Raw genomic sequence first — 21991 nt, 5'->3', positions numbered from 1 at the left:
ATGTAGTATTTGCCGAAGTAAATACCAATTATACTAAAGCCAAAAAGTCATATGCATATTGTACCCAATAAGTCAATATATTAGCAAAATATGTTTAATTATAATGTTTTTTTTTTCATTTTCTATAGAATCTTTTTAATTTATTTTTGTTAACAATTTCTTAATACTCTATCTCTATTACTATATCTTAATTATTCAACACCATGATAATATATGTGACTAAGTAATTTGTTGACCAAAAATAGACAAAATATATTATATGCATTAGTAAGAAAGTCCATTCCTAACAATGTTACTTTTAGTAAAGTGGTACTAAATGTATCTAAATTTATTTATGTTATTTTTTTAAATAATTTTTTTTATTTATAATTTTTTATTATCCTAGTTGTATATAAATTTTATCCCTATATTACTAATATATATTATCTTTTATTATTAATTATATTAAATAAGTAAAAAAAACCAAATCAATTATCTTAACAACACAAATTATAAGACCGTTTCAATAATTTTGTTATTCTCCCCTTTTTACACTTTTATATATGTTATGATTATTGAAAATTAAATTTATTAACTTTAAATTATATTAGTTTATAGAAATGTAATTATAGTTCTTTTAAAATTTTCATTAGTTCTACTTAATATTATACTCCTAATCAAGGCTAAAAGTGTTATCTGCCTCCTAAATTTGGAGGCAATTAGTTTAGATTTTAAATTTTTTGGCCAATTTGTTAGTAACTTGATGAAAGTAGTCAATTCAATCCAATTACAATATTTAATCTATAAAAAAATTAAATTTGATCCTTAAACTTGATATTAAATATCAATTTGTATAAAAATAAATTTTTATTAAATTAGAGTAAAATTATTTAAGTTTAATTTGAGTTAATCCTAACATTTAACCAAAATAATATTAGCCTCCTAATAACAATTAATGAATGTAAGTTGCTAAATCTATGAATATATAGTTACATTTGTGCATTTGGTAATTTTTATCGCAATAAATTAAATAACTAATTAAAGCTATTGAATATTTCAATTAATTTCTTCTTGAAAGTAAAAAAAAAACTTCACCTACATTGTATATATAAAGGTTTTAAGCATTATTTTCTCTTTTGAATTGAGCCGCTAATCTAGTAATCTCTAGATTTTATTTTTCATTATCCATATGAATTAATTAATTAATTAATTATCATGTAGTGTTCCTTTTTTTCAATAATAAAAAGATTATCATAAATTATTTATTTGAAAAGAATTTTGATTTCATTATTGCAATGTCCTACTTTTTTTTTTCTTTTGTAGTTTAAAATTTTTATATTATAAAGAATTAGATTTCTAAAGTTAGACATATATTATATTAACTAATTTTTTAATATCCTAGTTGTATATAAAATTTATTCCTATATTACTACTATATTAGTTATCATGCAATTTTCTTTTTCTTTTTTCAATTATGAAATTTTAATAGAATTAGACTTTTTAAGTCATACATGATTATATCACCTAATTTTTTAATATCCAAGTTTTATACCAATTTTATTCCGATATTACTACTATATTAGTTATCATGCAATTTCTTTTTCTTTTTTCAATAATAAAAAATGATCATAATTTATTCATTTGAAAAGGACTTTTTTCTCACTCTTGCAATGCTCTATGCTTTTTCTTTTTAATACTTTAATAGTTTAAGCTTAGCAAATATATCTTTTAAGAATCTTTCAATTTCAAAATTAGAATGTCTACACAGTAATATTAAGAGATGAGCAATGTGGCACGTCTGAATGCATAAGCCACTGGAAAGTGAGAAAAATGCCAGAATCTCAGCACCCAAAATCACTATTGACAATGTATAGCGCTGAAAATGCTATTTATTATCAAAGCAATTTAGAGACTCTAATTTATTGCCTTCAATAGATTTTGTTCCCAATTTTTAGTATCGAAAACAACACAAGATCTCATCGACAAGCTCATCCTCTATAAACCCAAAAACAAAACAGACACAAGGTCTCATCTTTCATCAGATTTTTCAAAATCCAGAACTAATAGAGCCTTTGGAAAGGATTTTTTTCTCACTCTTGCAATGCCCTACTTTCTTTTCTTTCTTAATACTTTAATAGTTTAAAATATTTGTATTATAAACAATTATGAAAATTTTAATAGAATTAGACTTTTAAAATTAGACATATATCGTATTACCTAATTTTATCATAATTGTTTTATTTCTATATATTATCTTTTTTATTAATTTTATTATATTAGTCAAAGACTAAGTAAATCAATCTTAACAACACTAATTAACAAGATCTTTTTAATAATTTTGCTTATCCCCCATCTTCGCACTTTTATATATGTTGTGATATATATATATATATATATATATATATATATATATATATATATATATATATATATATATATATATTTGTGGATGACTAGATGACAATGTCGGTGGGTGATCAGGAGGCAGACCACCAGCAATACCAGCCCGTGGTAGATCAAGGCAACGACAGCCACCTCCTCCACTCGGTACAGTACATCACCTCCACCATCTATTGTGTCACCATTGGCTACTCTGGTGATAGCTTCGGGTGCTACTCAACCACCATCTATTACGTCACTATCAGTTGCTTTGGTTGCTACTCCATCATCTCCACAGCTTAAAGATTTATATGCGATTGCTAATCCACTACCACCGTAGCTTTAGATACATTTATAGTTGCTACTCCATCGCGTTGTACAGGTGTTGGGAATCCAGTGACTAAGGCTTCCGTCGCGACTGGACACATTCACCTGCCGTCAGTAGGATGACTGGATATGGCTTGCGTCTCCTCAAGATTGATCCAGCAAGGTACTTTTATATTATAGTATATAGGATTTTAGTTTTTATTTTACTTACTGTGTTATTTTAATTTGTTAAATTTCTTTATTTTTGGTGCAATGGCTAGTTCTTCTAGTCGCATGCTACTTCATCTGCTATGATCTAAAGCTTTCTTCTATATTTATATGTGAGTGGGCCTGATTGGAAGAGCGTGTGCCATATGACGTTGTTGCCTTCTATTGGGATGAGTTTAGGATAAATTATTGTTAACTATTTAATTCTTGTTATAACTCTATATATAAATATATTTAAATTATTGATTTAACATATTTTTTTCATTTTTTTAAAATTGCAGAAGGTCCGGCATTGGGATCCTCGACTTGATACCATGGTGTATCCGAGATAGTATGCACAAGCTGGCACCCAGTACAGTGACAGGTTGTGCAAGTAGAGGGCCAAGGGTTAGAGACCAGATAGGGTTTGAGAGAAGGTGTGGAGTATTTGGACTCATTGGTCCCCTAAGCAGTTTTAGAGGAAGCGTGCTACTGCCTCTAGGAATCGGCGCAGCACAACTAGGGGCGAGAGATCGGGACCGTACTTCATTTGGGGGTTCGATCTTCATGACTGAGCAAGCCAAGAGAATGGTATGTAATACAATTTAAAAATTTCACATTTATCAATTTAAATTGAATTATAAAGACTTATTAGCATGTTAACTTTTATAATTACTGCTTCTTAAACATATGATCACGCACATGAGTTAGGCCGGAAGCTCAACCCTGTTGAGCTGTTTGAGGCCATGCACACTTAGCAGACACCAGATGGTGGCCGTCAGTACATCGACTAGTGATCTCAAGCTGTCGTTGTAAGACTAAAAACAACAATTCAAATATATATGTTTATAATTTTTCCTAAAATTATATTATTTCTAATATTTAAATTTTTTATGTTCAGAATCGGTACCATCAGCTAGTATAGACTGTTTCTCAGCTAGCTAAGGGATCCACAGAGCCGCTAGAGCTAGACATTACAAAGTTATTCCTCGAAGCAGCAAGCGGTGAGAAAAAACACCAGGGTCTATGCAATGGGTGCTAAGCACCCTCTTTCTTCAGCCATGGATCGTCCTACAGCTCCACTGCCAAGTCTTAAATGATAAACGTCATAGATCCTCTGAAGACACGAGTCATCGAGACTGTGCAATAGGTGCAATCTGTGTTAAATGAGATAGACTTGTCCGCTGCTAGGAGCAAGAGGAGGTGACTTATGGTATCCGTACATATGTCCAACATCTCATCCGAGAGTTCCCCACAGAGTTTCTGATGCTCGACACATCCTCCTCCGCCCTACCCTAGCAGCAACATCAGCAGCATCAATAGGATGACCAGGATCAGCCGGTCACTGACTCGTAGTTTAGGTCTTTTTGTCCTTTGTGTATTTTTTACTATACACTACAATAAACATGAATAGTACTCATTTTTTATTATATCATATTTTTTATATATTGCCTTTTTTATATATCAATCAAATCTGATTAATTATTTAATATTAATATTTAAAAATTATTAACTCAAATATAAAATAAAAAATAAAATACATTGCGATGGATTAATAATGGATAATCTATCGCTAATACCCTATAATTATCGCAAGATTAGCGATGAAAAGTTCATTTGCCAAGTTAGGATGGATTCAGTGATGGATAGTGCATGTCGCTAAATTAGCAACGATGTCCATTGCTAAATCTAGTGACAGTTATGGTCGTTCAACAATCAGACTGTCGCTACTTCGGCGATGGAAAAAACCTATCTTTTTTTATGAGGAGTAGATTAGCAACGTGTATAGATCCACTGCTAATCCGTCATTGACTCATTCTAGCGACATAAAAGTTTGTCGCTAAATTGCTTGTTTCTTGTAGTGAGCCAATTTTAAAACTTTTAGATCTCACATTCAAAAGTATTCTTCTCTTTACCATCTCTTACGCGTATTTGCTCAGTTTACTATTAACTTGTAATTTGTTAATTTCTTTATCTTTAGGTCAAAAGAAGCATAAAATAGTGATTTTTTATTAGTTGGTGAATTTCTCCACTAAACACATGCATAATTTTTTGTTAGGTTCGGTTATTGCTTTTTTTTTTTCTCCATTTGGATAGTTTATGGTTTCTTCTTCTCTTTCTTGCACATTTTTAGAAATTTCTTAATATTGTTTGTGAATTTATTTTTATTATTTATTAATTTAAAAATTTGTAATACCCGAAATCTTTTTTTTTAGTAATAAGAATAGTAATAACTAATAAGAGTTTTTATTTAATGTAATTTTAATTAATTGAATTGGGATGATTTAAAATAGAATTTTAATGCTAGATAGAAATAAAGGAATTTATTTATCTATATCTAATTAGTTTGATTTTTTCAAGAAATTAATTAAGTGAGTTCCATAGAGGATAAATTATATTTTATATATATAGGTCACACTCAAATTTCCTCCCAATATGAATTAAATATTATATTTGAAAGTTATGAAAGAAATAGTAAATAATATTCTTATAAAAGAATTTATTGAGGAATGGTAAAATTTTAATTAGCAATGGTGTTGGATCAAATTATAATCAACAAATTGGTTAGTTAAGTTAATTAAGTGTTAGGATTAATTTGACAATTAATTATGAAATAAGGACTAAAAGAATAATTGCATTAATATGAGGTTTAAATGAGAATTCTTAAAGTTGATATCTTTGTAATTAAATATGTCGATAAGGGCATTTTAGTAATTTCACTATTAAAAGTAAGGGTAAATAAGTAACTCTCTATTTTTAATAATTTTAATTTAGCTCAAATTAAGTAAACAGGGGTTTAATTGAAATTCTAAAGAAAAGATGGAGGGTTAAACATAAATTTTGCAGGGGGTAATAGTTAGAATTTAAAAAGAATGAGGGTCTAAATGGTTATTAAGAAAAAATTGAGGGACCAGTTTTCGATAAGAAAAGAAAGAGAAGAGAAGGAGATCGAAGAAGAAAAGGAAGAAGGGAGAAGCTTCCATCGGCGTCAATGGTGGAATGGTGAAGGAGGCTCGGCTAAGCGTGGTGGCGACGGCGGGAGGCAGAGGAGGCACCAGTGAGTACAGCGGCAGTTGTGGCAGCATCTGTGAGCGCCGAGGGGCCGTGAAAAGTGGAAAAGAAGGCAGCCGCTCTCTAACGCCGTTCCTGGCATTTCTGGCGTCCAATGGCGGCGGTTTTGGTCTTAAAATGACCGGCGACTTGAGGGCTTTCAAGTAGGGGCAGCAATGTCGGCAATGGTGACCGAAGAAGAGAGTTTTAGCAAAGTGAAGGCAGCCGAGTTTTTGGACTTTTCCGGCCATCTCCGACAAGTTATGGCCTATCGGAGTTCATGGATGAACTTCCCTCAGCTCAAGCTTTCCAATGGCACTGATTTTGTAGCGACCGAACTCCGTTTAAAAATCGATGGTCGAAACTGTCTGTGATTTTCTTCGAATGATCAGGGACTGGATCGAAGAATCAGATGCTAGAATCATCGCCTGCGTATTATTTCAAGTCCGTAGGCACGCTCGGATCGTTGATCGGACTCTGGCAGTTGAAGGCGAGTCGTCCGATTTATCAAGCGTCTCGATAATCCATCATTTCAACTCGCTCCACCTGAGGCATAGGAGCAGAGCAAGAGAGTCGTCAGAACTGTAAGTTAAAGTCATATATCTGCTATACTCCGCTATACATGTGTTATGCTAAAATTTTACGTGCCAATTCCGATTCAATGATTTAAAAATTTAAATTATTTATTTATTTACTATTCATAATATACTATTTTCTACATTATTGATATTATGATTGCATGTTGACTTGGGATGAGACAAAAGTAGAACATGCCACCTGATGGGTTGTATCAGGACTGCGTGTGCATCAGTATAAATCTGAGTCAAAAAGTAAAAGAATATTTTAAGACTTGCCCTGGTCGAGTTCAACTCTTTGGGTTGTGTAGAGTTTGAGTGTCGATTAAAGGTCCCTAGTCGAGCATTGCTCTCTAAGTGTCGATTTTATTGGAAATCAAGTGACCAGACTGGATTTAAGGACACTGGTCGAGCTCCGCTCTCTGGGCACCAGTCCTATTGGAGTGAGAGAGCCGAAAGGCTGTTGAGATTAGGGTTCTGTTGAGGTACTTGTCCCGTAGCATGTAAGATATATTTTATTGAATTATGGCATGACACGCGTTTTGACATGACCTAAAATTTTATTTGATTAAATAAATATTTTATTGAGGTGGTTGTATTCATTTTTGGATTATATGATTTTAACACACTCTTGAGACTAACAATCTCAAATTTAACTGTTTTTCAGGTGTTTGATAGTTTCCGTAGTTCTTTTTCTCTAGCAGCCCGGCTTCCTTCATCTTTAGGTTTAATGTAACTGATTTTATTGGTAATGTTTGATTTTTAAATTCTAGATTCTCCGCAGTAGTAATTTCAAAACTTATCATTTTGTAATGGCATGTTAATTCAGGTATTGCCTAATTATACTGGCAGACTGGATTAAATATGTAGTATCTGGGTGGTTGAAAGTTAGTTATGGAATAGTGTTATAATGGATAGAATTTGGATTATAATTTGATTGAGTTAGTAATTAGTCAGGCTTGCTACAGGTATTGGTGGCATTATGCCTACCTATTCCTTAACGCTAGTCACGGGTCCAAAAATCAGATCGTGATAAAATTTTAGTAAGAAAATTAAATATTTAGAAAGCTATAAAATGAAGTTTACTACTATTAATAACTTATTTAACCAGGTTGTACAGAGTTTGTATGTGTTTTTTGTGAAGAAAGATAACAGTTTATGAGTAATTCAAGGTAAACATTTATTAGATGAATACACTCTTTATAATACTTTTTTTGGATTAAGGTTGATATTGTTATTTTTCAATTTTTATGAAGAATGAAAAGCATCAGATTTTAGATAGGTTTAATTTTAAAGATAGAGTTTTTTATGTTTATAATCTTTCAGAGGTGTTATGAATAATATTGTAGTGTCTGAAATTGTTCATGTGTATTCTAACTTGTCACATTTTTATACGTTTGGTGTTTATGGGAGTAGAAATGATATTAAATTGGATGTTGAACATTATAAGGATAAACTTTTGACGGTCTATTTAAAGTGAAGATGTTTGGTGACTTACCTATACAAAAATATAAGCATATAGTTATTTCTTTTAATGATTTTTAGTTTTTTATTGACTTTATTGCTTTTTTTATATTTTATTTATTGTGGTTGTAGTGTTTTTATTTAATTATTTATTGAGTATCTCATTTTTGGGAAGGAGATATCTCATGCAAATTTTCAATATAGAAACCGCAATAAGGTAGTTGTTCTCTTGTACATATATGGCAAATGGAAGCAACTCGAAGAATTTGAAAACGAAGTTGAAGTTCCTAGAAGATTGATTAGAGGGGTTGACGTTAAGACACGAAAAGAGAAAAAAAAAAGATTGATGCTTTTCATTATTTCTAATATTTTTTATTAAACATTATTAGTTTTTCATTATTATTTTCTTTTAAAATTGTTACTACTCAACACTATCTAGATATTTCTCATGTAATTTAAATATTTTTTTAGTTTGTATTTATTTGATAATTTGTTATTGCATAGTCGTACTTATAACTATAGAATTTATTGTTCATTTTTTTATCATTGATTTTATATTTTATATTAAATTAGTTTTAGATAGTTAGTAAATGTATATTTTATTTTAGTAAATATATATCTTTTACTATTGAATATTTTTCTAATTTCTATTTTGTTTATATAAACTAGTATTAGATACTTTATATATATCTAATGTATATCATGTTTTAGTAAATATATACTTTTTGTCGTTGAATTTTTTTAAGTTGCATTATATATTTCATTTAAAAAAAAAATTAGATACTTAACATATACTATTCTTTGACAAATACATACATTTTCTGTTGAACTATTTGTTAGTTTGTATCATATTTTATTTGAAAAAGTCTGAGATACCTAATATATATATATAATGTATTTTTTTTTGTTAAATATATACCTTTTGTTGTTACTTCTTTTTACCGTTTTACAAATATTTTTGTTTACATTCTTTTTAGCTTTTTAAAATACTTAAGATACTATAAATAATGATTGAATTATTCATTTAAAATCTTAATATTGAAAGAAATCGATATTACATATCATTAGTATTTAAAGACAAATATAATTAAAAATCACTATATACTTTATTGAGTTTCTGTTAAAATTATAATACATATACTTTTTTTCTTCAATATATTCCAAACATATTCTTATTTTTACTTTGTAGCAATTTATCTCCCTTTTTAAATATGATATTCTCAACACATCTCTAAATCTTTAAATTAGTAAAATAACTGTTAGATTTCTTATTTATTTATTTATCATTGATATCACAAAATTAACCAAAATGCAATAATATTTCATAACAAGTAATGTGATTTAGATTTAATTTTTATTAAAAGTATTACCAAACATATATTATTTTTCTTCAACGTCTACTCAACATATAACTTTTTTTTATCTTGTCATTGATTTTTTTCATTTTCTCATATTTAATATTGAAAACACATTTCAAAATCTATAAATTAGTAAAATAACTATTAAATTTATATTTATTCAATACTGTTAACTGAAAATTAACCAAAATATAACAATATTTCACAAAAATTAAATTTGTATTGTTGAATGTAGAGATTTTTTTCGGATTCAAAATTTACCTATAGTGTTTAATATTTCTTTTATGTCAATAATGATTTTGATGTTGAATCACTTTTAAAATTAATATTGTTAGTCGGTTCCTAGTACTAATTAATTTTTACAACTAGTTTTCGATAATTAATCCTTTGTATTTTATACTTAGTTTTTAGTTCTTCTTATTTTCCTTTCAAGAAACCAAATATGCATATTTTTGTAAATAAAATTTTATTTGAGTATTTTAATTGACAGTGACTTTTATATGTATTTTTATAATTATTTTATACTTTTAAAACATTTATAAAAATATTTTGATAAAATCCAACGTGAAACGAGTTGTGGCCCACTTGTTTTCGCAACAATACTATTACTGATAAGAAATCTTTTATCTAAAATTACGATGCGGACCATCACAGAATATGAAAAATATCAAACATCTCACAATTATTAGTCTGAACTCTTACCCACCTAATACGGCGGGATATAATACTTTTACTAAACTGTGGATTTCTGTAGATTCCAAATTAAAAAATATACCATAGATTTTATATATATGGTTTACCGTTTGAGAAAATCTATATAGTTTTTAACAGTTAAAAACATGACACAGAATTCCAAAGTCAAATTTGGTGAAGCGACGGAAAAGTCTAATAGAATATGCATTCCCTCTGTGTTCGTTTTCTATTTGTATTGTCACTTTCAAACCCATTTCTCCCCCTCTTAAATGACTCATCCACTCTCTGATCCTTCTAACTGGGAAAATGAAACCAACAAAGGTACAGTATATTTATTTCTAATTTGCCTATCTCCAACCTCTCTCTCTCTCTCTCTCTCTCTCTCAATAGCCTCTCCATTAAAAATGGTCCAAAAACATGTAATGATATTCAGGTCAGAGATAGACACTAGACAAGGCCACAAGCTTCGTGTTTTATGGTCTGCATAAAAATGATAGACTAATTCTGCATTAAGAGACTGCCAAATCACTTGTGGACTGTCTGCCTTGTGCCTCCCCCATATGACATAGAATAGATGGACCATAGACATACTTCTCTGATCCACTTGAAGATTGCCCCCCTATCCTCTTGACACCAAAACCAAACAAATAAATGATCTAGCTTCCACTGCATCCTTCTTCAGATCTTTCCACAGGACCACTGTCTCCTACAATATGGGGCCCACCCATACCCCATTTACATACCCAACCATCCTAAAACCCTAATTACAAAACAGAACTTCTCCCCCTTCCCTTCCCCCGCCACATGTCTGGGACTGCAGATTACTTGACCCCATGGCCATCAAGCACACAAGTTCTTGTGTAGACATAATAATAATGATGTGTAAACCATCTATAGTACCTGCAAATAAATGCTGTAATTCGCGAGTAGGCGTGAATAAAAAGAATATAAATCATTCATTCAACTCTTATGAACTGCAAGAATCTGGATTTTAATACAAGGCACAATACAAATTGGAGAACCAATATATTGGTCCCCTCACAAATGGTGAGAACTGGTATCACCTGAATAAACAGAAAAAGCTACAGCTTTTGGGCTATTTCACAGAACTGTTAGTAATACATACATATTATCTTGATGCTATTTCACCTATCTATATGTTGCACCTATCATACCCAGAAAACCATGATGAGGGTTCTGTGAGTTTAGATAACTCACCATCTTCACCATTATTATTATAAAATGGCTCAAATTCCTCCCTCCATCGCTCACCTTCACTAAGTGGTTCACCGGTGTCATACTTGGCTGTTTCACAATCATTATAAGCAGGCCTTATTGCTTCTCTGGGCAGACGAGATTCTGCTACAAGCTCATTGAGAGTGCTTATCTCACTTTCATGTTTTCTCTTCAACTTATCTATTAGTTTAAAGACATTTGCCGTTTCTTGTTCAGCATCCATAGCTCGCTTCTGCCAAAAGAATATGAAGTTAAAAAAGAGCATGTCACATTACCAAGCTAATGAAGTGAAATAAAAGAATTCGCAAACGCATAGAAATCCAGATGATACTTACAGAAATTACATAACTAGCACCGCATTTTACAGTTCTAAGCAGCAAATATTACCCTAAGCATGTCTATAGTGTGCAAATCTAATGCTTCATTACACTTGCAATTTTCAGATATATGGATGCAGAACTGCTAAAGCTAACTGTTGATTCATTTACTCATTAAATAAAACTAATATAAAATAAATAAATAAACAATCATCAACAATTTGTGAGAATCTGTGTGACAGTTTTCCATCAGTCTCAAAACTCTACAAGCTTTAAAAATAATATCCAGACTAGCATGTAATCATGATAAAAATAAATAACAGACATAATGACCGTGTATAATTCAGATGCACATACAAGAAAACACGCTTGAGAAAGGGAAAAAATAGCATTTGATTTCTAAATATATGAAAATTCAGCCCTAGACAGGGAAAAATGGAGAAAATTGATTAATGTACCAATAATTCTGGGACTAAAACTTAATGAGGGAATCTTAATGTTCAAATATGAAAAATCTTATATTTGAGTGTGCAAAGAAAAAGTGATGTTGATGCTGCTACAATGATCTTTAGCTATACTTAACATAAATCCCTAGAGAAATTTTTTTTATTAATTGGCTCATGAAGAAATTCAGCAAATGAGCATTATCTAATGTAATGACAACAGAAAGATATTAGAGAAGGTTGCATGCAATAGGTAAAAGTAATTTTTTCTATAAGCATTTTCTCTAGCTTAGAACTCCATCAAGAGTGCAAAGTGACATTTTGGGAACTAGGATGCTTAGGTGCTGGCTTTGCTTTTCTGGTTTAACTTGAATGTGCATGTCCTTTGCATTTGGTACATTCATTTGTTTGTATGGATCCTCTTGCACAGAATTCCATCAAGATCATTAGTACGCAAAGTAATATCTTGGAAGTAGGGTGTTTAGGTGCTGGCTTTGCTTTCTACTGTAACTTGAATGTGCATGTCCTTTACACTATACTCCGGAAGGGAGAAAATAAGAAGGAAAATGGACAATGGAAAGGAGAAACACTAAATGGAAATAGGATGAAGAAAATTTTAAAAAATTATTAACTAAGAGGCAACTAATTGTATTAATACCTCCCACATTATCTCCATTTTGGAGAATAATTTTGCATGAGAATTGCACTAGATTTATTTACTTTCAGCTTCCTTTGTCCCGCACACTTTGCTTCAGCTTCAATTTTCTTTCCCCAAACATTCCCCTTTTCCATATAATGTCTAATATCTGACATTTGGATTTATTTTCTTTCAATTTCATTTGTCTTGCAGGCTTTGCTTCCCCTCCATTTCAATTTATCTATTATCTACCAAAGAATAATAAGAATTTCAGGACTACTCCTATTATATAATCGTGCCAAACAAGATCACATGATTATATCACACTTCTTCTAGACAAAGCAACCTAACAGGGAATCAAAACTAGGGGAATTTTGATTTATTTTCTTTCAGTTTCATTTGTCCTACAGGCTTGCTTCCTCTCCATTTTAATTTATTTATTTTTTGCCCAAGAATAATAAGAATGCGATGACTAGGACTCCTATAATCTAATTGTAACTTGTATAACCCAAACAAGATCATATGATTGTAGCGAGCTTCATCTAGACAAAGCACACTAGCAGGATTTAAACTAGGATCATTTTGAAGTAACCTGGGCAACAGCAACAGCTTCTTCTGCTTCTTTCAGCCTCACGAGTAATTCTCCCGCAGCTTCCACAGCCTCAGCAGTATCCCTTAATTGAGCCTGAAGAGCTTTATTTTCATCTCTAAGATACCGCCTCTCCTTTTCTCTTTCCACTTTGATGGCTGAAATTTCTGCAGCAAGAGCATTTATAAACTTGGATTCAGCACCCCTGACTCCAGCTCTGGAAGCAGCTTTCTTAACATCATCTATTCCTTCTTGGATCTTCCTGTGTCGTGCAAGTAATTGAATATGTTTTTCCTCAAGATCTGCATACTGTTCAAGCATACGTGCATGTCCCTCCATGGCCATTTGCATTGCTTCCTCCAATTCTGCTGCACATCTCTTCTCCATCTCTAATTCATGCCTTGTTTTTTCAGCTAGCGTCCTGCTAGCATTAAGTTCAGTTCTCAATTCTTCCGCAAGCAAAATCCACTTGCTCTCTGCCTCAGTCCAACGCACTCTCTCCTGTTCAAGTTTCAGTTCAGCACTCTCCTCAGTTGCCTCTGGAATTGCGCTAAGAGGTGAAGGCACATGGGGCTCACATGAATATGTTAATTTTAATATTGAATTTCTTTTCAGAGCAGAAGAGCATGAAGAGTCAACATAGTACTGTAATTGGTTTCTTAAATCTTGGATCTCTTCCAATAACACTTCCCTTTCACCCAAATCATAGAAATTTCGATAATGTTCTAGCTCATCTTGAACTCTTTTCAGCTCAATATTTGTCCTTAAAACATCAGGATGATTCTCATATTTCTCCTTCAAAAGCTGTAAACTAATTGTTAGATACAATGTTAAAGAAATTAGTAAAAAGGGCAATCTTAAGAAGCAAATCATACTTTATGTTCATGCATAAGTGATACTAGCTCTTCCTCCATGAACTCCTCAGTAGGTAAAACACCATCCATAAGACTCTCAAGCCGAAGAATTTTATCCTCCCTCGTCTCCCCTATTATGGCATTGCATTCCCTCTCATGCTTGTACTGTTGCACCTGTAAATGTTACCCGAGAACTCATCATGTTAGCTCAAAGTAAATAGCAGCTTTGTTGGCTGTTGTAAAAAGTAATAACCTACCAAACGTTTGAGCTGCATTATCTCAGAATTTTGTTTGGCGCAAAACTCCTCCAGAGCCATTTCTCTGCGGATGGCTCCTGCTAAAACCTTCTCCACTGCCTGTTCAGTAAATGAACAAAAAACATCACCTATATATGGTACATATATACAAATAGACTTAGAAAAGCTATGCATCATATACTAAGGCCATAAAATTACCTTGGGCACTTGTTTTTTGGATTTATCTGCGGACTCTGAGCCATCGATTGGTACTAACTGCAAGCTTAAGCTATCGTCAGCATCTTTGTCATCCAGTTTCTTTCTCTTGCAATTCTTACAATAAAATAAATCTGGATCTTCTTCTGGTATGTCATTAAAAAGAGTTTGCACAGCCACATCAACTTTTTCAACCAACAAAATTGATTTTAAATCTGCAGGTTTACATGAAAACCTAAAGGATGATCGCCTGAATGCTGAACTCTTGCGATGACTATCAATAATTTCCAAGCCTCGATGGAGGCTAGCTGCTAAATGCTCTGTTGGTGCAAGAAAACTTTTAATTGTCTGAGTAGGCAGAGCTTTAGAAGAACTGCTTTTCATGGATTTCATAAAAGAACTGCATGCATCCTCTAAGTTTGCCTTACTTTCGTCCTTAGAATCTTTCTGGGAAGCTGTTAACATTGATGAAGTCCGGAGACTTTTCCTGCTGCTGCTGATTCTGGGTGAAACACTTGGAGTTGGAGATTTGAGAACTGGTGATACTTTACATGGGACTATGCTGAGGCTAGAAGGTGATGCATAATTCACTGTGTCATTTTGGGAATCATTTGCTTCACATGCAACTGAAACTCCTGTAGAAGGTCCACTATGACAATCAGAGATAGCACGAGAAGCACGAATTTGCCCCATTTTGCTTGGTAATCCTTCAGTCAACAATTCACTAACTGAGGAGCTGAGATTCCTTTCCTCAGAGGACTTCTCAGAGGAATCTACATCAAATGTATCAATGGATAAATGGACTACTTCCTTATATTTCACATCCACCAAATCATGATGAATGTTGTCATTAATGTTGGAACCTTGGGATGTTCTAACAGGGTCAGCACAATCAACAATCATAATTTCACGTTTCTCTACTAGTTCAGATATGCCTTCTTCCATATCAACATCTGTATCCTCAGAAGTTTGTTTCTGGATACATCTTTCACTAACAGTATTGCAATCTTCAGTGCCCATTGGTGGCAGTCCAACCTCAATGCAGAGCTTTTCAACAGCTTCCTCATCAATTTCCATCTCCTCATCACCATCCTCATCTACTTGAGGCAGGTGAGAATGTGGATGAATGAGGCTTTTTAGTATATTCAAACTTTTTCGTGTATCCCAACCTGTAGGGTTGCTGCTATTTGCTTTCACTCGATGTAATTCATCCTGTTCATTCATCCATTGGAGTATTATAAACATGTGCATATTTGCATTTATGAAACAAACTGATTAATAAACAGGAATAAGAGCCTACTCTTAGCTGACGGATTACTTCTCGCAAGTGATTCACGTCATCCTCCATCTCTTCATTAACAACTGCCTTATTCTTGATTGCCTTTGCACGCTGTGCAAATCGCAATGTACTGAAAGTTTCACTCTTGCAACTGCAATATTGATTTCAATGAACTGCTATTATGAGATAGGTAGAGAGGGATCCAGGGAGGTTGATAAAAAACAACATGGTCAGAACTGTTACCTCTGTGCAGGAGAAACAGCACATACCATTGCTAATTTTGCATTACCACCAAGAGAATCTTGCAACAAAAATGTCAACCTGGAGTCTCTGTAAGGGATATGTCTTTGCTTTCCAGTTTGCGAAACTTCAGCAAGAATGTTTATCAAGTTCCTGCAACATCAGTAATTGGGAACAATTAGCAAAGAGATTTGATTTGAAAGAACAATAGCAATCACAAGTTACATTACTTTAGTTTGCCAGTTTATTCTTTTTGCAATCCTAATATGTATTTCTGCAAAATAATTTCATACTCATCTATGATTGGCACTCTGTACCTTTTATTCCTGGATAATGCCTACTTTCAACTCATACTTTGGGCTGCAACTTACATCTTTCCACATTATTGAGGTTAACCTATTTTATTGTTTTGGTTTTTTGGTTTTTCGGTTTCTTTGGTTTTTTTTTTATCACCCCTGCAACTCCATAGTAACTTGAAAGCATGAGAAGCAACATGAATACGGGTGGAGCTCAAATCAAACCAAAATGACACTTTATTCATACCTCAATCAGTTTTTCTTTTTTTTTTTTTTGGTCTCTTCTCTCTCTTTGAAGGTGAAAACAAATCTCTCTTTAGGTTAAAGAAAAGAATCAGCTTGAGAAATTTATAATTTGCACCAGATGAACTATAATTAGCTTGTCCTTTTCAAGCATAATGATGGGTTTCTATCTTCTACACATTAAGCCACCTTCATCATTATGTGCTAAGACAACAGGATCTTCTTGATTCCATCTGATCAATGTTCTCAAAGCAGCAAAGTTTAAAAATTCTCATGAAAACCTCAGAAGTAAGCCTCATCAATTCTCTATTTTTTTATTGATCAGTTCAAAACAACTTCAAAGAACTGTCCCATAGCAATTATAGGTGTGGCTAAACTTACAATAATTTAAGAATTACACAAGTTGCGTACTGCATTTAAAGGGTTCTGAAACTTATACTGCCTAATAAATGATTCTGTATCATACTGATTTAACTCTTTGACATGGCTCTGGAGGCAATAAAGTAGATTTTGCAACCATAATTTGCAAAAGAGCACCAGAAATAAGTAATGAAATAGAAAGTGATTGTACCCAAGCTGTGATAGAGATCGGTTTATATTTCCAGCTTCCTTCAAGCGCTCCCCTGCAGCACCGGTTAATTTCTGTCGCTCTGACCCAGCTAGATCAACAAGATTTATTCTACTTGTTTTCAAGCTGCTTATGCCATCTGCCATGCTCTATAAGAAAACAGTTTACTTTAGTATTCCATCAGTACAAATAAGGGATAAAAAACCAGAATAAAACAAAACTTTAACTTTGCTTAAAATGTTTATCCACACTCAAAGATGCCAATTTAATTTCAGTACAAATATTAGAAAAAACCTCAAAAATCCCAGGTTGCTTAGACAGCAAAAGAAAGTAAATTTTGAGTCCCACTTGTACGACCTTCTATCAAAACAAATTCAAACCAAATTCCTTCTCTTTTTTAACAAGGTACGAATAACAATCAAAACCTTCGTATATAAATAGTTAAAAGTATTACCTTGCATCGAGATTCAACAACACAAGTGAAAACACTATGTGAGCGGGAACTCTCAGAATTAATACTGGTTGCACCAGTCCTCCTGTTGGATAATCCCTGTGCAATTTATAAGCAATTATAAGCATAGTAACATAAGAAAAAAAATTACATGAGAAAGGGATTTAGCACAATATGAGGAAATTTCATGCATATACTTGCAATATAGTATGCTTATTTACTTAATAAAACTGAAAAAAGAAATATATGAGAAAAGGATTTAACAACAAAAATGAGGAAATTTCATACATATGCTTACAGTTTAGTATTTTTTTTATAAGTAAATACTGGCCTTCTAAAATGCTATTTTATACTTTTTAATTGCCCTCATAGACTTGAAATAATATAACAAAAAAAAAAATGGGGAAACTGATGCATTACAAATATAAGAAAATTGTATTTATATGCTTATAATAGTATGCTTACCTCTAAGGGTGCGCTTGTTTAGGGTTAAAGGAGGTTAAAGTGATTGATGCTTACCCTCAACCCTTTTTTGGTACACATTTCCTTTAAAAGGTTAAATATTAAGGGGATTGGGGATTAAAGGTTAACTCCTTTCGGTGTGGAGGGTAAGGAAAAATCAAAAATCTTTTTTTGCTTATTTATTAGCATTCATCATCATAATAATATAAAAATGATTTCAATACTATGAGATCAAATAGCATAAGAAAAATTTATAATCTAAGATAAAAATAATTAACAGTTTATAAATAACTTTTTTTATTTCATATGTTCTAAAAAGAATTCTATGTCAGACATTTATTCAATCATTAACACATTAACCAATAACCTTCATTATATATTATTACCAAACATGGTACATCCTTGAATATTATTCTTGTAATTATAACCTTGACGCACCCTAAAGGTACATACTGGCCTTCTAAAGATGCAATGTTACTTAAAAGGTGCTCTCACAGACAGTTCTTAGAACAACCAAGGAATGTATCACAGCACATGTCATTTTAGATCACAAGCAAAGTGAAGCAAAGACACCTTCATCAGGAGCTGAGTCACATCTTTCATTGTAAATACATACTCCTCTCTTAGATTTTCAACATAGACACCAGATTTCACATCCTCTCTTATCTGGAAAAGATAACAGAAAAATAATCTAAGATACCAGGTTTAGTTTAGTATTATAACGGAATGAGAATGAGAGATCTGATCTGTTCACCTGGAGGTTTCGTTGGGTTGGATCCAGCAAATCTGTTATTTGTTCATTATAGATCTGCAACAATAATTTTTTTTTTTAAAACAAAGAAATAAATCCTGAAGAATCATGGGCGAAAAATATAGGCTAAACAACCAAGTCTACCAAACCTAACGGTTATGATTACTTCACCTCAAGAAATGAGCAGCGACATTGATACTTGAGTTGTCTGTCAGCATGTTTAACTTGCTCCTGCAAGGTAACACATGCATTTATAATGCCAATACTTCATCATACTATAACCTTCAATGAGATTGCAACAAAAAAAATAATCACCACCTCATTTATGCGGGCAAAGAGTCTCTGGAAAACACGGGGAGTTAAACCTTGCTGTTCACTGGATAAATTCTCTTCTAACAGGGCATTAGCTGGACCCCACATAGTGTAGGTCTTTCCACTCCCTGTCTGAGAAAATTAAATATCCAAATTTACAAAAAAGTTAGGAGAACCATCAATACATAATACTTTAACGATATAGAAGCTAACAAAAGTACATTGAAAGATACCTGCCCATAGGCAAATACTGAACTGTTAAATCCTGCCAGACAGTTCTCAACAAGGGGGGCTCCTACAAGATGGAAAATGTCTAGCTGTGGAAAACGTGATGGGAAAGAAAAGAGAAGATTTGAGTATTTTACTACAAAATCATTAATCAAAAAACCACATTATATTGAAAAAGATCTTGCCTGTGTGGATTGTGTATCAGCAACTGAGTCAAATGTAAAGGTCTGTCCATTGATTGACAAAGAATCAGTAGATAGTTTCTGAACTATCATTTCCCCTTCCTCTTCTTCCTTTTTCACTGGTCGCATTCTCACAATTACCTAAGATTTTGTGAAAATGCAAAGACAGATAATCAACAAGACTTTAAATTCTAAGAAACTAAATCCATTCATGTCAAAGTCAGAATTAAATTTCAAAAGAAAAAAGGAATACTCAATGCAGTCATCCCAAACACCAAATTTGCATAGGAGATAGAGAGACGATTAGCCCCCTTTTTTTTTTAAACTCCAGTTCAGTCTCTGGCTTTAATCAAAATAATGTAGCATGACTTCATACTTGTCAAATGTCAGAACACACATAAAAGTAAGAGAAATTAATCTGAAAATAGAACATTAACTGCAATGTTAACCTATGAAAGAAGAATACAAAACCAACAATTCGATTTCAAGACATAAGCATTATAATTTATAACAAAGACTCTTCATTATCTACAGTGACATTTAAGTCCTCATCCTCACATTCGAATTTAAACACATACAAAGCATCAACAATTCCAAATTATCAAAAATAAACTTTTTTCCTACTATCTCACCAACTAATCAAGAAACCTAAAAACATTAAATTAGGAAAAAGAAAACACTGAATCAAATAAATAAACAACCTGAACGCCAGAATCTGGAACGGCGTTCTCTGGCACGGTTTCCATACAAAGTTTCCGCTTGAGAGGGTTAGATGATGGAGGTCTCGGCGGTAGCGGACTCTTCATTTTGGCCGCAGGTGACGGCGAAGGTTTTTGATCGGAGAATGACGACGGCATAGAGTTCAGATCTGACGGCGGAGCATTTTCTTTAGACAATTTATGCCTCCGTGAAGAAGAAGACGGAGATGGCGATGGCTTCGATTTGTGAGAATTAGGGTTTGGTGACTGTAATGGATCACCATTGGCGTGCGTTTCTCTTAAGATCGCGTTTCTTGGTTGCATAAAATGCTTCATCGTGAAAATATGAAAATTCTACAGCCAGCGAGAAAGAAAGAAAGCGAGAGAGAGAGATGGAAAGAGAGGTTAGGGTTAGGGTTTGTGTTTGGTTAGGGCAAGATAGCGAGAGAGAAGGAGAAGTGAGAGTGAAGAGAGGTAGGAGAGAGAAATGTAGCCGTTAAAGAAGAGGGAATTTAAATTTTGTGGGTCTTGTTTTGTTTAATTTTTTATTTTGATTTCGGAGACAGCCAGGGGCTGGAAGGGGACTTGGTGATTTTTGAATTTGTTTTGGATCTGGAGCGCTAGAGAATGGATCTTAGCCGTATATTATTGTTTTACGGTTCAGATTTTTTACTTGCTTGCTTTCTTTTGTTTTCATTTATTTATTTATTTATTGGTTATTAGCAAAAGTTGAAAATAAAAAATCTAAATGCCCTAAAGCTTCAATGTTGACTTTACACTATGCTTTCAAATCATAATGAGTAAGTTTAACAGTAATCTTTTTTCACTTATACTTTTTACCCTTGATCTTAATGTTTCTTTTGGAGATTTTTACCTAGTAATCGTAAATAAAATTTAATAAATAAAAATAGAGACTTAGCTTGCTTCAATTAAACTTTTGATTTTGAGCATATGAGACTATTAAAATCTTAAAAAAATAAATGGTAGAAAAATATTCTTACCATGTCAAAACGGTGAGTTTTGATTTGATATCAAAACTTACAATTTCAAATTAAAAAAAAAAAGTGTATCACTTTTTCTTTTTCTTCTTCTTATCTCATACAAATTTTAAGGTTCCAAAATTTTAGAGCTTATTTATTTTTAGAATTTTTTTATTTTTATTTATTAATTTTAAAAAAATGAAAAATTATCATTTCTATATAAAAAATTTGTAGAATTTGTAAAACATGTTTACTTGTTAGTATATAATAAAAATTATTTTTTATTTAGATAATATTTGTAACACCCGGAATTTTTATATATTTAATAATGAGTTTTTATTTAAGTTAATTTTAGCTTCATTATTATTGGGTTTAATTTGAAATGATTTAATGAAAAATTTAATATTAATCAAATAAATGAGTTATTTTCTATATCCAATTAGTTTAAAATTTTAAGAAATTATTCAAGTAAATTATTTGAGAAATGATTATATTTTGGTTATTCAAATTTTTTTCCAAATGCATATTTATATAAGTAAAATTATATATTGGAAAGTTATGGTAGAATTGTAAAGGATGTTTATAAAAGAATTTTGAGAAAATTGGTATTATAATTGATTAGTAGTATTAAATTTTAAGTTGAAAATTGATTATTTAATTTAATTGTGTGTTAGGACTAAATTGGAAATTTATTTTGGAATAAGGATTGAAAGCATAATGTTATTTTTATGGGGTTTTAATGGAAATTTGTGAGTTTGGTA

General features: G+C 32.0%; 2 protein-coding genes and 1 long non-coding RNA gene across 3 annotated transcripts; 2 read left to right on the top strand and 1 right to left on the bottom strand.

Annotated features, from left to right (window-relative positions):
• Positions 1-2443: 2443 nt before the first annotated feature.
• Positions 2444-4279, top strand: LOC8270324. The gene is made up of 4 exons (XM_015717549.3): positions 2444-2848; positions 3174-3462; positions 3583-3683; positions 3773-4279. Exons 1-4 carry the CDS (start codon positions 2805-2807, stop codon positions 3789-3791), a joined length of 453 nt encoding a protein of 150 aa, XP_015573035.2. The 5' UTR covers positions 2444-2804; the 3' UTR covers positions 3792-4279.
• A 1492-nt stretch (positions 4280-5771) lies between these two features.
• Positions 5772-7429, top strand: LOC125369042. Its single transcript, XR_007214525.1, has 2 exons — positions 5772-6506; positions 7165-7429. It is a non-coding gene; the product is annotated as an uncharacterized LOC125369042 (long non-coding RNA).
• Positions 7430-10949: 3520 nt separating this feature from the next.
• Positions 10950-21025, bottom strand: LOC8270323 (kinesin-like protein KIN-12B). The gene is made up of 16 exons (XM_015717559.3): positions 20254-21025; positions 19556-19693; positions 19376-19459; positions 19149-19274; positions 19002-19061; positions 18834-18887; positions 18653-18745; positions 17621-17716; positions 17170-17315; positions 16063-16212; positions 15841-15970; positions 14544-15752; positions 14346-14444; positions 14110-14262; positions 13238-14038; positions 10950-11480 (listed from the first exon to the last, which is right to left on the bottom strand). The coding sequence occupies exons 1-16, from the start codon at positions 20584-20586 to the stop codon at positions 11166-11168; spliced, it is 3987 nt and encodes a 1328-aa protein (XP_015573045.1). The 5' UTR covers positions 20587-21025; the 3' UTR covers positions 10950-11165.
• Positions 21026-21991: the final 966 nt, after the last annotated feature.

The sequence above is a fragment of the Ricinus communis genome, chromosome 1 (genome assembly GCF_019578655.1).
Source record: "Ricinus communis isolate WT05 ecotype wild-type chromosome 1, ASM1957865v1, whole genome shotgun sequence".
NCBI lineage: Eukaryota > Viridiplantae > Streptophyta > Magnoliopsida > Malpighiales > Euphorbiaceae > Ricinus > Ricinus communis.
This window is presented reverse-complemented; position numbering and strand designations above follow the sequence as displayed.

Bases quoted from the DNA above. Each gene is read 5' to 3' on its own strand.
- LOC8270324 (XM_015717549.3), top strand. From the start codon at position 2,805: ATGACTGGATATGGCTTGCGTCTCCTCAAGATTGATCCAGCAAG. The intron at 2,849-3,173 runs GTACTTTTATAT...TTAAAATTGCAG, and splicing joins CTCAAGATTGATCCAGCAAG to AAGGTCCGGCATTGGGATCC. The intron at 3,463-3,582 runs GTATGTAATACA...CACATGAGTTAG, and splicing joins CTGAGCAAGCCAAGAGAATG to GCCGGAAGCTCAACCCTGTT.
- LOC8270323 (XM_015717559.3), bottom strand. From the start codon at position 20,586: ATGAAGCATTTTATGCAACCAAGAAACGCGATCTTAAGAGAAACGCAC. The intron at 19,062-19,148 runs GTGGTGATTATT...GTTACCTTGCAG, and splicing joins TCTTTGCCCGCATAAATGAG to GAGCAAGTTAAACATGCTGA. The intron at 15,753-15,840 runs GTAGGCTCTTAT...ATGAATGAACAG, and splicing joins AAGTAATCCGTCAGCTAAGA to GATGAATTACATCGAGTGAA.